Source organism: Myodes glareolus, chromosome 18, assembly GCF_982192425.1.
Source record: "Myodes glareolus chromosome 18, mMyoGla1.1, whole genome shotgun sequence".
In the NCBI taxonomy this organism is placed as follows: Eukaryota; Metazoa; Chordata; class Mammalia; order Rodentia; family Cricetidae; genus Myodes; species Myodes glareolus.
Genome location: NC_142043.1, coordinates 41698877 through 41715975, shown reverse-complemented (window position 1 = coordinate 41715975; position 17099 = coordinate 41698877). Strand labels below are relative to the sequence as shown.

The following is a 17099-nucleotide window of genomic DNA, read 5'->3' as shown; positions in this document are numbered from 1 at the left end:
TTGCCAATTAAGAAAAATCTCCTGAAAAAATAAAAAAGATCAAGTCTAAAATTTCAATGTGCCAGAGGCCTTGGTCCATGCCATTATTCTCAGAGTGGGCTTTCTGTATCCAGAATCGTCCTAACAGGATCTTTAGGTATGATGGCTTAAGGTGGGGAGGTGAAAATCAGTCATTTCCTCCCCTCCACGCTACAGAACATCTCTTTCTCTCGACACTGCATACTCACCCTGGAAGAATGCAATGTGTCTGGCATGGAGACACATTCTCGTTCCCTCTTTGCAAGGCTTGAGGTGTCTCCTGGAAAGTCACTGAATGTAGTCATTGCATTCCCAACTGTGCGCTAATCCCTGTTCTTGGAGTCAAGCCTTCCTCTTTATCCTGCTTTCTCCATACCTGGACAGCTGAAGTAGGGAGAATGACTCCCTAAAGGAAGTTGGCAGTTTCTCATCTACATTGTATTTCCCAAAGCAGGCTCAGGTCAAGGTCAATACTCTCCTGGCCTCTGACTCCAGATTTTCCTGTCAGATACCCTTGCCTTGTGCTGCCATGCTTTCTTCCTACTCAAATTTATGAATCATAAAGCAGAGCGCATGGAAAATCTTTTTATAGAGATAGACATATTGTTTCTGCGCCTGCCTTTCTATTCTGAGGGCAGAGAGGTGAGGCAGGGTCACGCGCTGGAAGCTTACACGTAGCAAGGGTGAAGTGGAGGCTCTGCTGCCTTTTCTGAAATCCGACATTCTGAGCCAGTCAGGAATGACTGCTCTAATGCATGAAGCGCCTTCAAGCCCCAAGCTCCCTCAGCTGAAAAGGGCTTGACTGAAATGATGAGCGTTGTAAGTCTGTCTGACGCTTTGCCCTCGTAGACACGGAGCGTGGAGTGTTCCTGAAGCTAAAGTCTGGGTTTTCTCCTTTGGTAGCAGGTTGCTGTGGAGCTGGGTGTCAACATGACTGAACGCTTTGACTGCCACCACTGCAACGAGTCCCTGTACGGCAAGAAGTACATCTTGAAGGAGGAGAACCCGCACTGTGTGGCCTGCTTCGAAGAGCTCTTCGCCAACACGTGTGAAGAGTGTGGCACGCCCATTGGCTGCGACTGCAAGGTAGCTGCCTGCTGGCTCTTGGCAACGCCGCCCCCGCTCCTTACCCCACCCCCGCGCTACCGTCCCAAGAACTAGCTACTTGTTGGCACCCTTGTCCTTATCTCCCGTGTCTAAGACAGCCGCCTTTGATGGCTTTGAATTCTCGTGAGGCCGGGCAGAGCTGCTCACTCCACGTTCTAGTTTCTGTCGTGCCAGGTTGTCTGGTTGGTGTTCTAAGTCCACGCTCCCTCTTCTGGTTACTAGGGCCCTTATCTAACCCCACCCTTCCGGGCAATGGTAAAGCCTTCTCCTGCCCCTGTTGTTTGCCTCTTGGTGACTAACAGGGAACAGGCGCTGCTTAGTAAATATTTGATGAGCGAATGTATATAGGCATTATCTAGTCGTCCCCCTAGTTAAGTGGGCCCAGAAAAGCAGCAAAGTCCTTGGGATCTGATGGGCTCTTTTCTCTTTGGGGAGAAGAATGGGGTTTGTATTTCATTTATACAACAAAGGAATCAGCAGCTTCCCACAGGTGGCCCAGCATGGGTGATAGGAGCCTCTTCGTTCCTGCTAATTGACTAGTGATGAAAGGTCACACATAGCCAAACGGGCTACACAAGGGAGGGTCTGTCTTAGCTCTCCATCAATGTGACAGACAGCCTACCCAAGACAATAACTTCTAAGGAGCAGTTTAAGTTGACTCACAATTTGAGACCTTCCAATTCTTGTGAGGTTGGCATAGTCACCTTTGGCCAGCACACCATGGCAGGAGCCTGAGACAGAGAAAGCCTCTCTCCTTGTGATAAGAAGCAGGAAAGGGTTAAGGTCCCAATATTCCCATCAAGGGCACATCTCCAATGACCCCCTCCCCTCAGGCTCCACTCTCTGAAGGTGCCACCACCTCTTAGCAGCACCAAGCTGGAGACCAAGACACATGGGTCTTTGGGGGAAGCCTCAGACCCCAACTCTAGTGGAGGGTCCACGTAAGATTCTTATTATCTTTACTGGCAAAAGTGCTCCTAGAACACACTTGGAAAGCCATTCAAGTGACTGCCACGCCCACAGCCACAAAACTGATTACCAAAAGGGCAACTTTGGAGTCCCTAGGGAATTTCCAGCTTATGGACTCAAAGGAAATGTGTGGCATTGGGCAGTCTAATTTCTGCTATCAGTAATTACTCTTCCATTGGGATTTTTACTACTCTCCTCCGTGACTCTAAAAACCAATACGTAACTTCCGACCAACTGACTCAGGCTCTGTCGGCAGTAGGAACATTCCAGCATGCCCAGGGCATGGCCCTTACTCATTCTTTGTTCATCTGTCTCCTAGAAAATAGCCAAATGGGTATGCCAACAATTTCTGTTGCTAGGTATCTGCGTATTGAGGAAGGATTTCTGTCTGGGCCAGCAATGAAGGGTGTGGGACTGGATCACTCAAAACCAAGCTGCAGGCAGGTCGCTTCAGCTTCAGAACTGCATCGGGTGTTAGAGGCAACTTAGCAGTTATGTCATACCAGTGTTAAAAACGCTCAGAGGTTTGATGACCAAACAGAGCAAACAACTAACCCAACCCATCCCAAATGGTATTTCTTCCTTTCTCCAGCTTTTGCTGGTGTGTGTCATGTTTTAGGTGGTAAGCGTTCTTCCGCCCTGTGTCAGCTTTCCATCATGGTAGCAGAGATCACTCGCTCCTAAAGAGAGTCATAAAGTCCTAAAGGCGTCCAGCTTTAAGAGGGGTCCCTCCACTTTTATTGAGGCCTGTGCCAAGGCAGCCCATCATGGTAGATGCACACGGAAAAACAAAGCTGCTTACGCTGTAAGCTGAGAAATAAAGCCGGAAGGAGGCAGGAGCCAGGGTCTCACAACCCCCTTTTAAAGCACACCCTCAATCATCTACGGCCCTCTCTACCTTCTAAAGGTTCCACTGGCTCCCATGAGTTCCCGGTGGGGGAACTAAACCTTTAACACATAGGACTTGGGAGGAAACCTAAGGTCCAAACGCTACCAGTCTCTCCAACCATTCAATAGGCCAAGCACCAGAGCTCAGCTGCCAGGCAATCTCATTGCCTGTTGGACTTCAACCAGTTACTTGACCTCTCTGTGCTCTTGTCCACACCTGCAAAATGGAAAACGCGGTGTCTGCCGAATAGGGTCACTGTGAGAAGTGTCCTCACGCAAAGTCCTCGCACTGAGTGGCAGCTGCGATATTGTAAGCCCCATGCTTCTGCCCTCGCTCCAAGTCCTCCTTCCATTCCTCCTGTAACACACTCCTCCCAGAAGCCTTGCCCTCCCTACCTGTTTTCACGATGGCCATATCAGTAAAAATGTCAGTGTGGAAGACAAACTCCTAGGCAGAGACAAAAAGAAGGATTTTATAAAAACCCTTCTCTGGGTAGGAAAGAGTTAAGCTGGTGAGAGGTCTACATAGTGTTCTGATGATGAAGGCTAGCTTAAAGGAAATAATGCGCATACCTGGGGCTAGTCATCCCTGACCAATGGCTGGAGTCAAAACAAGACAAAAGTCACTTCTCATTTCTCCAGAATGATTTAATGGAAAGACCCCAAAAGGCGGTCTTCTTTCCAAAGACATTTTATGCACAAATAAACAAGAGTCTCTCCGAGGGGCCAAAGTCAACAAGACTGCTGAAGGGGTCAGAAGCTAGCACGCTGAACTTTTCAACCCACAACCAGCAACTTGAGATCAGTGGGTGTGGGTCCTGCCCTGTGGTTTTCCTCATTGGGGAACAAAGAGACGTGGGGTTGGAGGGAGACTTTTGCACTGGAGGATTTTCTCTGGTTGCTGTGGTTTTTCTTGATCATCGGACATAGTTGTGCAGTTGATTTTGTGGAGGACGCAGTGATCAAAAAAAAGTTTCTGTTACTTCAGGAAGGAAACTAAAACATTGCAGCAGGGGCTAATGGCCGCTCAGTCTTCAGTCTTCTTAAAGTAGGTCCAGACATCTCAGATTGCATTCAACTCAATGGAAGACAGGCTTATGGGTACTTAAGATAAACTCATGCCTGTGGGAATTGGGCTGATTTTGAGGTACCGAGATAGATGTGTTTTGAGAACCTGTCCCGGTAGCTACTATGCATCTATTTGTTTGGTTGTCCTGGCAGCCGCCTAGCTCCCTTCCTGTCTCCATTCAGCCACTCTTTGGAAATGCTGTAATACTCAAGGCAGGATCATTGATTCTGACAGCCAGTGAAATAGTTGAGAGGCCGCAATACAAATGTAATTTTGTTGTCCTGCAATATTCCATCTTGTTTAGTTTTTCTTGGATACCCATAGACAATAGCAAAGAAAAACATGTGTTAATTATAGGATTTTTTTTTAGCAACCTGAGTTCTGAACCATAGAAAGTGAAGAAAAACAGACTTCTCATAGAGCACTATGCATCTAAAAAATGAATGACTGTAACAGAGGTCTCAGACTGAACAGACCAAAAATTCTATGCCTTTGCAAAGTCCTGACACTGGACAGCTGTCATACTCCAGTGTACCTTGAGGGGGCGCTGTGATAAGAGCAGTAATAGTAACGAAAAGATGCCAGTAGAGGATGCTAGCAGCCAATACTAATTTTAAAACTTAGTGCCGTTGGGTAGTTACTTGGCTCTGGCGCTTGGAAATGACTCCGTTGTGTCATCTAAACCCCTCTAGGGCCCTCCCACTGAGAAGGACTTTTGCACCCCATCATATGTAGAAGCCACTAGGCTTAGAAGAGTTGAGGGTGTTACTGAGCGCTTAGGAAGTAGTGCAGATAGTCACAGACAGACATGAAAGGTCCCTAACCGACAAGCTATGCTCCCTGCCCACCTGCACGCAGCCTTGGCCATGGACTTCAGGTCAGAAATGGACTCTCAGTGGTCAGTCCCGTGAGTAAGAGATCTTTGCCTGACCTCTTCCACCTGTCTCCCTTATAGAAAAGGTCCTTGTCTTTCTCCTATTCAATAGCAATGAGGATGCTGCAGAAATGGTGCCGGGTTTGGGCTACAGCTCCTGTCCAGCTTTCTGGTGCTACTGTGGCAGACTCACTGTGTCCCCTGCCCCGTCCACCACTGTGTACCAATCCCTGAAATAGTGAGCTTCCAGTAGTGTTTATCCATAAGGCTGTGGAGACTTAAGGGGAAGTCTCAGGTCTACTCCCCAAGGCAGGGTTGGGATATTTACAGGTTAAATACAGAATAGATGGAGTAGACTGTTGTATCAAACTTCCTCACCTGTGGACATCAAGGCCAAAGCTCAGGTGTTATCTCTACTCAACTAATAGGGAATAAATAAATAAATAAATAAATAATGACAGCAGATGTAGCCTAGAGGGTTGATTCAGGAGCTCTAAGCAATTCACCAGCTAATCACTGGCTTTGCTAGTCAATTAAGAGGGAAACCTCGGAGAACTAATAGAACCAGCGCCAATTCTCCCCATCAGGATGCAGCTAATTACTTAATGTTAAAGCGTTTTTAACCAGAAAAATCTAGAAGGCCCTTGTTTGGGGAATTGAATGGGTGAGCTCTGAGGTAGACTCTGGTCCTCCCAAACCCAGGGAAGACCTAGATGCCTGTCTTGTATTTGAGAAAGTTCTTGAGCACCTGCGGAGTAGGGGGCTGTTAGGAAGGGGTCAGTCATCTGCCGGGGCGATGCAGGCCTTGCCTACAGCCCTGGACCCCTCTCTACTAAGAGTGCTACACCATTCTTCGTCTTGCAAACTTGACGCTTACTCTTTGGAATGATTTTCAAGTGTTTTTTTTTTCCTTTCAAAAATATGAGATTTTGTGTTGGGTGTGGTGGTTCGTGCCTTTAATCCCAATACTCCAGAGGCAAAGCAGGTGGATTTCTGTGAGATCAAAGCCATTCCAATTGGCATAGCAAGTTCTAGGCCAGCCAAGGCTACCCTCTCTACAAAATAATAATGACAATAGTTTAAAATAGTGTATCAAGTCAGTACTCTCCAAATTAGGATGTTTAAGTTCATATTATTATTATTATTATTTTATTATTATTAATTATTATTACTGGTGTTGTTGCTATTATGACTTTGTGTTTATGTGTGTGACCGTAGGTATATGCAGTCATTATGTGTTTTGTAGAAGTTAGATGGCAACTCTTCTGGGAGTCAGTTTTCTTCTGACTGATGGGGCCCAGGGATCAGGCCTATACACAAGCTTTTATGTCGAATGAACCATCTCTTGACCCGATTCCTCAGGTCTCAATGAGCAAGCCACGCCATGCATAGTCTGTCCATAGACTTTGTAATGAGCACAGACATCGTGGGTACAGTAATCCCACTTGTCTGCCAAAGTATATTCCAAGATCCCTGGACCCCTGACGTTATGATTTCTAGAAGCACCAGGACACCCTACAGTCAGCATGACAAGAAGTCACTGCCGGGAGCTGCATGTACAATGTGACAACAGAAAATTCGTGCCCCGTCTGGGACAAGGTGAAATGTCTTGAGATGTTGTCATGCTTCTCAGAATGTGTTGCAACTTAAAACTTAAGACTCATCTATTTCTGGATTTTCCCATTAATAATTTTATATTGTGGTTGGCTTAGGTATCTGAGAACATGGAAAGTAAAAGTGTAATAAAGGGTGAATATTGGATTTATTTGGACAAATTTTAAAGGAAATTCAATAAATCGGGGCCTTCAGAGTGAAGAATAAAGCCAGCTTACTGGCGTGCGTCCTTCAGCGGCCTACTCAAGGCGGGACCCGGGAGCTGCTCTGCCTGAGTTGATACCTGGTTCCATCTTCTGCAAGCTCTGTGACAGGAACCAGCTCTGCCACCTATGAGCCTCCATTTCCGTATCTGTCAAACGAGGTTGCTTATCTCACAGAACTGTAAGGGACATGAACAATGTGAGGAAATTCTCCTTCCCTGGGACGCCGTGCGACAGCCATCCTTTCTCCTGCCGTCCATTCCTGCTGACTTCATTTCTAACGATCTGAAAGAATGTAGTAGAAACAGGATCACCGAATAGTCTCAAAGCAGAACGTCTTTTCAGCAGGCTGGGCATGGCTGACGAGCAAATCCCCTCGTGCTCTGAAATCAGCTTGCGAAGCACTTAGTTTGGGGAAATGGCAGCCAAACACCTCCTAGGTTAGGTGGAAGAGTATGCAAAGGAACTATGGGAAGGCAGCTGGCTGCAGCAGGGCCTGCTGCTTAGAGCTACCGCCAGCTACGTAAAGGCCCAGCGGAACGCTAGAGTTCAGCTGAAGTCCCAACAAGGGCATATTTGGAGGCAAACAACAAGCGTGTTCTCAATTGGGAATGTCCTCAAAGGGAAAACTATAGTCTGAAAAGAAGTGTTTGTGCTGCTCTTCCGCATATAGCAACATTTTCCTGCAGTTCATGACCTTCCTGTGGGCTCAAGATTAGCCTTAGTGGTTTTCTCTTTTTCTGAGAGATAGAAAAGGTCTTTTCCCCTTTTCCAGTCTCTCTAGAAAACTTAGTCTCTCTCTCTCTCTTCCTCCCAACCCTCCCTCCCTCCCTCCCTCCCCCCCCTTTCCAACTCTCTCTCTCTCTCTCTCTCTCTCTCTCTCTCTCCTCTTTCTCTCTCCCTCTCTCTCTCTCCCTCTCTTTCCAGTGTTGTGATGAGCATAGGGCTTCACGCATGCTCACCAAGTTCAAGCTGCCCCTCCCCTCAACATTTAAGTGTCATTGTCAATGCTCATGATGCAGTGTGGTCCTCAATATCTGGAGGAGACTGGGTGGTTAGTAATAAAACATGGAGATCAAGTCTCTTCTACGGAACAGTATAGCATTTCCATGTAACTACACACAGCCTCCAGCACCCTCTAAACTGTCTACAGGCTGTTTGTGATATCCACTGCAGTATAGATAGTATGTAAAGAATTGTTGTATTATTTAGGGACTATTAGGCCCCCTATCCCCACCAAGTGTGTGTGTTTAATCCAGATGATGTTTTAATTTTGAATCTTTTCCATCTGTGGTTAATTGAACCTCAGGATTGAGAATCTGTAGATATCTGAGTCATTTGTGAAGAACAATATAGAAAAAACTGAACTAGCCAATACTATCATAATACTAATCACGAAAACCAAAGTTCTGTTTGGAGCCGTGAACCTAAAGAATGGCAAGATCACTTGGCACCCGGTCTTCGTGATGAATATGTGGCGTGTAGTGTCAAGCGTTGGTCAGCTCTGACCTATCACCTCAGTTTTTGGAGTGGCATTTTTGAACTGCCTCTGAGCCCCAGGGACTCCTGGGACTAAGACCTTGTCTCCCACTAAGACCCAAGACACTGAAACCAGATGGGCCCGGAAACCACTCCGCTCTGAAGCAAGTGCAATGCACAGTCTCGCTTACCATCTTCTCACCAGAAGCTCTTTGCCCACTTCCTGGTGAGCTCAGTAAGCAGAGAGACCAGGAGGAAGATGTGGCAGCGTTGTCAAGTGATCTCAGAGCACAGCCTGAGAGGCCCAGAAAGAGCCCAGTGGCCTAATAAGTGATGTACTGTATGGCTTTGCATGTGTGAGTCTGAGCAACATGCGTGAGGTTCTGTATTGGCCACGGCTTTCTCAGGGCAGGTGAGATGTGGGCTGAGCCTGCAGCTGAGAAGCATTTTGCCAGAGAGGAGGGAAACGGATGGAGGCGTGAATGGGTGGGGCTGGAGCAAGCCAAGGCTGGGTGAGCAGGTTGGGATCAATTTGGAAAGGGCTAATGCCGATGTGCCATCTAAAAAAATCAATCCATCAATCAAACAAAAATGGGAGCAGAGTTTGGTTTATTAAATCAGTGAAGGTAGAAATCTGGGGGCGCAGGTTGGGGGATGCTGGGGGAAGCATTTAGTATTTTGCATCCTTGTCTCGAATCTGCTCATGCATAAGCATAAAGCTTTGTCTCATATGGTTATTGTATGGCTTGAAATAGGCAAGATGAATTTAGAAACATATTTTTAGACTATAAGGACCAAGGAAAATTTAAAAGCACTACACGGAATTAGAGTGCTGGAATTCTTCCTGTGGGAGCTCTCAAGATGTTAAAATTTTTTAATGGGGTGTGGTGTCTCATGCCTGGAACCCTCGCACTTGGGAGGCTAAGAAAAGAGAATACTTAGTTTGTGTCTTGGTCTCCACAGTAAGCTCAAAAACAAAGAAACAAACCAAAAAGACACAAGAGAGAGGAACGTCTGATTTTCATTGCCATCTTCCTGTGGAAATTTAGTACCAGTGAGTGACGTTCAGGCCACCGCTTCCATGACTGATAATGAACAAACATTCACCGAGCAGTCCCGATGTGGCAGAAACCGCTGCACGCGCTTTAGGTGTATTAAGGCATCCTCCTGCCACAAGCAATAGCAGGCGCCGCCCTTCCAGTTTTCTGGTGAGAAGTCTGAGGTTGAGAGGCTCAGTGGTTGCCCTCAGTCAAGTCGCTGGTATATGGAGGATCGTGGGTCTGGCTCTTGGGCTCTGTAATTGTTGAGTCTTCTGTTTCTGGGATCTCAGTAGTACCCAGCCCATAATAGCACTCACCATGTAAAGCACGTGACACTAGGTTCTCCTACTGCCTGCGTATCACACGTACTCTGAGTCTGGAAGGTTATCACCATCTCCATCTGGAATAGGGGACAGGCCCGTTCTGAGTCTCCTACCCACCCATCCAGGACCTGCCAACAATGGTGATGCAGTCCTGTTTAGTGGTGTTTTTCTTTCTGGTCCACCACTGGAATTAGGAATATAATCAGCAGAGGTTGATATTTACCTTCAGAGAAAATATGTCTGTCAGAAAGGGTTAAGAACGATTAATGTGCACTATACTACTCATGGTGAGTGTGTGTGTTCGTGCATATGCACTCGAGTGCGTGTGCAAGACAGGCAAGTGAGTTAGGAAAGCCTTGGGAAATGCGTCCCAAGATCCCTGATCATGGGAAGGCAGCTGGGAGTGAGTGCTCTGCCTGACTGTCCTGTGATCTCTGCATGCCTGGCTGGGCTCCCTGAGTGGGATGGGGTGGTTTTTCGTTTGTTTGTTTTTGTTTTGTTTCTCTTTGGGGGTCTACTCTTTAGCAGTTTGAAAGGCAGGGCAGCATAGGTGGAGGCAAAGGGTGAACTGTCACAGCCAAGAACAGGCCCTTTCCTTCCGGACCATGGGTGAGAAGTCAGAGTGTCCCATCAGGAGTAGTCAAGTTAGTAAGAGCTTTGCCCTTGGACATGTCTAGGCCCTACGTTGATCCTTCTGTCTAAAGGACATGACAGTGCTCGTATTTATTCTTGTAAGTGTCTCATGACTATCAGCAAGGCAGTCTTTACCTGTTGCGTTTTCATGGCAGAAGTGTTGTTCCCTGTGGAAAGAACAAAGAGTTTCTACGGAACCTTAGAGCGTTCAGTCAGCTTGTCTGCAAATGTCTCATTACATCAACGCAAAGGACTCTGCCCTTCTAGGGACTCATTAACCAGGGTAGGGACTGGTGACATGTGGCAGCTTCACTCTCATACTGTAGTTCTTAAGGCTTCCTTTCTCTGTTTCTGTCATTTCTGAAGGTTGCCTCCAAATACAACTAACTTTCTGGGATCCTTGAGGTGGTTTGAATGAGATGCCCCCTGTAAGTCTCAGGCATTTGAACACTTGGTCCCCAGTGGATGGCTGTTTGGGAAGGATTAGGAGGTGTGGCCTTGGTGGAAAAGCCATGTCACTGAGGGCCAGTTTAAGGTTTCAAAGGCCTTTGTCATCTCAATGCACTGCACACTTGCCTCCTACTTGCGGTTTTGAGACGTGAGATCTCGGCTCTCCTTGCCACCATGATTTTGCTCCACCATCCTAAATTCTAATCCACTAAAACTTTAAGCCCAATTAAATACCTTCTTTCCTAAGTTACCTTGGGCATGGTGTTTTGCCCCTATGAAAAGCAACAAACAAAACTCTTGCTTTTCTTCTCGCCAATAAAAAGTGACAGCATGTGTGTGCAGTGCCCGCTCCCTGAGCAGAGTCGCCCGCCAGGTAACCACAGCCCAGCTTACAAAGGCGGCTCTGACTTTGCTCCCTCGCTTCTGTCCAATGGCAGCCTACCTAGGAAGGAAGTGCAACCTTCCCACCAAGAGCCCTCCTTGGTAGGGTGACTTATCCCAGAGGAAGGCCAGCTAACGTCTGCAAAAGCGACCTTCCCCTGGACCATGCCACAGCTTTGAATCAGGATTTGAGCCCAAAGCCTGATTTGGGTACATGCCAGCTGTGTGACTGTGAGCAAGCCGAGGAGTGCTCTGAGCTTCAGCGCTAACTACCTTCTAGGCCTTCGTAGGATCGTGAGCTTACCACACAGTCCCAATTGTCATCAGTAGTGCAAATTTCTGCGGTTTATTTTTTGTGGCTGTTTTATTTTCTGTGTGATTTGGACCCCTGATGTGTTTCATTGTGAAGATAGGGTATATGCATAGAGAGAAAACAGGTTATATCCAATTTCAAATGATATATTATAGCATGTGATTATATATATATGTATATAATGATAACATATACATCATGTTAACTTAGCAGTTTGCAATGAGTTAACACACAGACCTGTGGGTTCAAATTAAAGCAGTTTATACTTTATTTCACTTAAAAACTAAGGTCATGTGTTCTCCCCCTACCCAAAAAAAATTCTAAAAATATTTAAGTATTAAACCTGCAAAAGAGAGGCTGGGCCTCTGCTTTCCTATGCCCCTACTCTCATCTTCCACAGGCTTGTGAGAGGCCAGGGTATAGGTAAGCTGTGCCCCTGGTCCCCTTCCTCAAAGGACCAACCCACTGACACTTGGGATCAGAGAGAGAGAGAGAGAGAGAGAGAGAGAGAGAGAGAGAGAGAGGGAGAGGGAGAGGGAGGGAGGGAGGGAGGTGTCAGCAAGAGAATTTCTGTACTTTTGTTTCTGTTCTGAGTTTGGGTTGGGGACACTTAGAGCTTTCTAATCAAGTCCCCAGGATGTGTGTTCACACCTTCCCCTTCCCCGGGTGTCACTCTAAGTGTGACCTGGGTGCAGCTCACAACGCTTGGGATGTTTGCTCTTGATCCCCCTGCTTGAGCCGAGGTGCCCAGGAGATGTTCAGCTGGAAGTTCGCCCAGGAAACTTGGTAGCTTCATACTCTGTTTCTGCCTGATGGATGTGTGGATGGTGGTGGGGATCGGGGTGGCAACAGCAGGAACAGAGACTTTCTAACGTGAAACTGGGCACGACAGGGCTGTGGCTTCGCTCCGTGTTGGTGCTTTCAAAACGCTAGGGCCAAGGTAGGCAGGGCTTTTCTCATTCTTCAAGCAAGATCAAGGGTAGCATAGTGTCAACAGGATTTTCTCCCCTGGTCGCTTTGTGCCAACCCCCCCCTCCGCCCCCCCCCGCCCCATCATTTACTAAGGCCTCTGCTTCTGTCTTCTCAAAGCTTTCCCCGCCCTCTGTGTGTATTGTTGCCATCAGCAACAGAGGCAACCCAGTGCAAACCCTCACCTCTCTCCCCCTCAGAGGCAGCCCGGTGCACACCCCGCCCACCCCCCACGCCAGTGCTGACCCTTGTCTTAATCTCTTTGTGTCCTTCTTGGTCCAACACTACAGCCTCACTGCTGCCCCCTACAGCTTTCAGGATGAACTGAACTGCATGCTCACAGGAACACAGCCTGATTCACCTGGACATGAACTTTCTAACCCTGGGCCTGTTGCCCTCAGTGACATGAGATCTGACAGGCACCTGGTCTCTTGTCTCTCCTGTCCCACAGCTGTCCACACCGATCCTTTTTCTCCTTCCTGATCCACTTCCTGCTGGCCCCGGATCCTGCCCTGGAGCCTGTGTCTGCATGCCCCAACACCCAGGGTCTCCCTGTTGTGCTTGTGACCACAGTGGCCCTTCTTCTTCTTCTTCTTCTTCTTCTTCTTCTTCTTCTTCTTCTTCTTCTTCTTCTTCTTCTTCTTCTTCTTCTTCTTCTTCTTCTTCTTCTTTTTTAATATTTTATTTATTTGTTTATTATGTATACAGTATTCTTTCCTCAGTACAGAAGAGGACACCAGGCCTCATTACAGATAGTTGTGAGCCACCATGTGGTTACTGGGAATTGAACTCAGGACCTTTGGAAGAGCAGGCAATGCTCTTAACCACTGAGCCATCTCTCCAGCCCAACAGTGGCCCATCTGCTGAAGATACTTTGTACAGGAAGTACAGTTTTCAAAAGCCATCCTCCTTCATCCCCCTGCCTCTTTCACACACGTGCACACACACGCATGCACATGTGTACATGAGTGTGTGCACACCCTCTAGCAATGCAGCACACCAAGGCTCCCGGGCTCCAGCCAACCTGTGTCCACGTTTGTCCTGAGGGTTTTTGCTGTGCCTCTGTGCTATGATGAGTTAGACAGCAGCTCCAACGTTTCTGTCCTGCCTCTGACTGTGTGTCTGACTCTCCAGGACTTGTCCTACAAGGACCGGCACTGGCACGAAGGCTGCTTCCATTGCTCCAGATGCGGGAGCTCGCTGGTGGACAAGCCCTTCGCCGCCAAGGGGGAGCAGCTGCTGTGCACCGACTGCTATTCCAACGAGTACTCGTCCAAGTGCCAGGAATGCAAGAAGACCATCATGCCAGGTCAGAACACGTGCCTTTCCCACACGCACATGGCACAGGAGGGCCTGAGCCAGTCTAGTGATGTGGGACTCTCACTTGGCCATAGACACTGGTAATGATACTTCAGTGCTGTCTCCAAAACTACAAGATGTGTTTAGTGACCTAAGATGTGGGGTTGGTAGCATACACCTTTAATCCCAGCACTCAGGATTCAGAGCTGGTAGATCTCTGAGTTTGAGGCCAGCCTGGTCTACAGAGCTAGTTACAGGACAACTAGAGCTATACAAAGAAACCCTGTCTCAAAAATTGGAAAAAAAATACAGGGGTGAGGTGTATCATTAGGAGGTGTGGGATCTCTAAGTAGTTTATATTCAGTCACCCCTTGGTGTCTCCAGGCATTGGGTCCAGGCACCAATACACACAGATTCTTAAGCTCCCTATGCAAAATGCCCAGTGCTTGCATAGAGCATCTTCCCGTGTATTTAAAATCATTTGCAAGTGCTATATGAACACTGCTATATTGTGCTATGTGGAATGGAAAATAATAACAGAAGAAGTCGATATAAGTCCTTTATGGGGACAATTGTTTTCTTTGAGGATTCTTGACCTGCAGCTGGTTGTCAATAGCTAGAGAGAACTGACCAGTAAAAGGAATGCCGGGCGTTCCCTAGAAATACAGTTCCTCCTCTCCCTCACTTTCCTCAGTACATGTGTTTTTGCATTCGGCCCTGCTTACTGAGTTTGTACTCAGTGATTCAGCAACTATGACTTGTGCCCTGGGGTGTCAGGACCGGCCAAGAGCTACAAGCTGCTTAGCTGGAGTCCCACAGCCCCATCGTCTTGTCTGACTCATGGAGTTATGTCCTGAATAGACAGACAGACATCAAAAAGGACAGAACCTCAACTGGGTTAAGAACTGTACATAATGATAAGGTGTCTCTTTTTTCACCTGGAGAAGACAGGGTACCCCCCCTTTTGGTTTTGTGAAGAAAAAAGGAATCTTTACTTTTAAAAGGTGAGGGAACAGCCCAGGTATTGAGGTACACGCCTTTAATCCCAGCATGCCAGAGGGAGAGGCAGGCAGATCTCTGGGAGTTAGAGACCTGTCAAGGTAAGTTAATGAAAATATATGCAGGGCTGGTGTAGCTCAATGATAGAGTACTTGCCTGGCATGTGGGTTTGATTACCATCACTGCAAAAATACACACAAATACACATGCACAAATATGGGATTGAAGAAGCAAATCTTAGCAGATACGTGATGTAAAAATGGGCATTAGAATAGCTCAGAGAACCTGGCCTAGGATTCTGTTGTCACCCCATTTTTAAAAAGATGGTACAGGCATAGGGGTAGGCTCAGGGGCCACCATGAGGAATAGCCTTTGCATGACCTATTAAAGGATGCCCAGATCAAGTTGTCTGGTTCAGCCAATAAAAATACAGGTCTTAGTCTGGAGAGATGGCTCAGACACTGGCTGCTCTTCCAGAGGTCCTGAGTTCAATTCCCAGCAACCGCATGGTGACTCACAGCCATCTATAATCAGGATCTGCTGTCTTCTTCTGGTCTGCAGGCAGAACACCGTGTACATAATAAATAAGTAAATCCTTTTTTTAAAAAAGATGCAGGTCTTCACTTACTTTAAGAGCCAGGGAGCTTTTAGCATGTGTCATATATGGCTGCTGACTAGCTCCACAAAGCCAGCAGAGAGCTTCCGTCCCTGGAGTGTCCTTAGGAAGTATAGGCCCTTCCTGAAGACTAGGTAGGCAGAAGCACCAGTAAGCAAGGTCCAAGCAAGGCCATCAGGCGTCCTCTAGTGGACAAACTGTGTATAGACAAGAGAACTCAAATTGTTTTCAAGGCAGTTTTGGTAATGTGGTCTTGAACTTGGCCAGTCGGGAAGCTGAGGCGGGAGGACAGTGCATTTCAGGTCAGCCTGGGCCATGACTATGTACAATAAGACATCTTCTTTAGACTCCTTTAATTACAGGGAGGGTTAGAATCAAGGAGAAGCAGACACACTGAGAAACTTTAGAATCACCAGGTGTATCCACTTTGGCCCACAGGCTCTGAGTGTCCCAGAACAACCATGGATGCCAGCGATGTGTTTGTAGATCACAATATCGCATTGCCGTGTCCACTGGTGACACACTCCTGAGACCACCGTAATATTAAGTCACCGCTAAAGTGTGTGTGAGATTTTAAAAATGTGAATTAACCTTGGGATTCTGAGTTTTAAAGTACACACTGAGAAAGTGAGCCATACTTGTGACTTTAAGTTGAAATTTCTTAACGCGTTAGCTATTTTAGCACTTTAAATATTTCGTTATTCATAATACCCATAATTTTAATTTATTTTTGCTACTACTTAAGAGTTTGACGTTTGTTAATCAGATAGCTTTTAAGTAGAGCTATCAAATATATTAAATTTGAAAGTGAAGCTTAAAAGAAATTCAGTTCACCCCGCTGGTTACTGAGACCAACATAAAGCCATTTTAAAGTATTTTTTCTTAAAGAATCACATTCGGTGCCAGGTGTGATGGGGCACACATTCAATCTCCGCCCTCCGTTGATAGAGACAGGCAGATCTCTGAGTTCTAGGCCAGCCACTTACATGATGAGTTTCTGTGTAAACGCAGAAACCACAGAATCAAATTCAACTGAGACCAAACGTTTAAGACCGATCTGTAAAATATAAGCACATATGATAGGGGAGGGGTTGAGAGAAAGCTCAACTGATCCTCCTCCCTCAGGCTTCCTAGCGGCTGGAACTGTAGGTATGCACCCCTGCCTGTGTCTGGTCGAAGGAGATGTTTAAACTCCATTGTGCCAGCAGCAGCATCAATGATGCATGTAAAAGCAATGGAAGTTGGAGTTGGGGAGATGGCTCAGTCAGAAAGTGCCTGATTCCTGTCACCTTCATAAGGGTGTGTGAGCTGCGAAACCTCCATGTCGGAACAGCAGGGGAAGTTGGAAAGGGGTTTAAGAAGGGGCTTCTGTAATAGTGTTCACACTGATCCTCTGCAGTGTTCACACCGGTCCTCTGCAGTGTTCACACCGATCCTTTGCAGTGTTCACGCTGGTCTTCAACAGTGTTCACACTGGTCTAACCAGGCGGGCGCTGACTGACACCTTTAGTCTCTCCTACTTGTTGACTCATGCTTTGCATGTGGCAAGCAGGCTTCCTCACACAGTGGGAGAGACAGGAGGAGAGTCCTGGGACCATTCTGTGGCCACTCTTACTGCCAGGCAGCTCACAGGAAGAGTATTGATTGGTCATTGGGATCAAGTGTGTACCCAGTCTCCAATTCCCAGCCACAGTAACCCACTCCCACAGACATTCAGTGCTCCTCCATGTGGCAGGGTCATGGTGAGGTCTTTGCAGGGACTTGCATTTTGTTGGAAAGATGTTGTTACCCTTTCTTTGCATTCTGTCTGCTTCACCTCAGATATGATAACCATTTCTACCAAGGAGAAAAATAC

At 47.0% G+C, this 17099-nt stretch overlaps 1 protein-coding gene across 6 annotated transcripts in view; it reads left to right on the top strand.

Moving 5' to 3' along the window:
- Fhl2 (four and a half LIM domains 2) overlaps window positions 1-17099 on the top strand; it is a 73500-nt gene that overhangs the window by 42852 nt on the left and 13549 nt on the right. For 3 of the 6 annotated variants that reach the window (XM_085679625.2, XM_048430190.3, XM_048430192.3), the window contains 2 exons: window positions 922-1104; window positions 13465-13639. In XM_085679625.2, coding sequence (XP_085535751.1) covers window positions 949-1104; window positions 13465-13639 — 331 coding nt within the window. In that variant the 5' untranslated portion in view covers window positions 922-948. Of the gene's footprint in view, window positions 1-921; window positions 1105-13464; window positions 13640-17099 lie in introns of those variants that run through there. The other 3 variants (XM_048430191.3, XM_048430193.3, XM_085679627.1) reach the window with 2 other exon arrangements.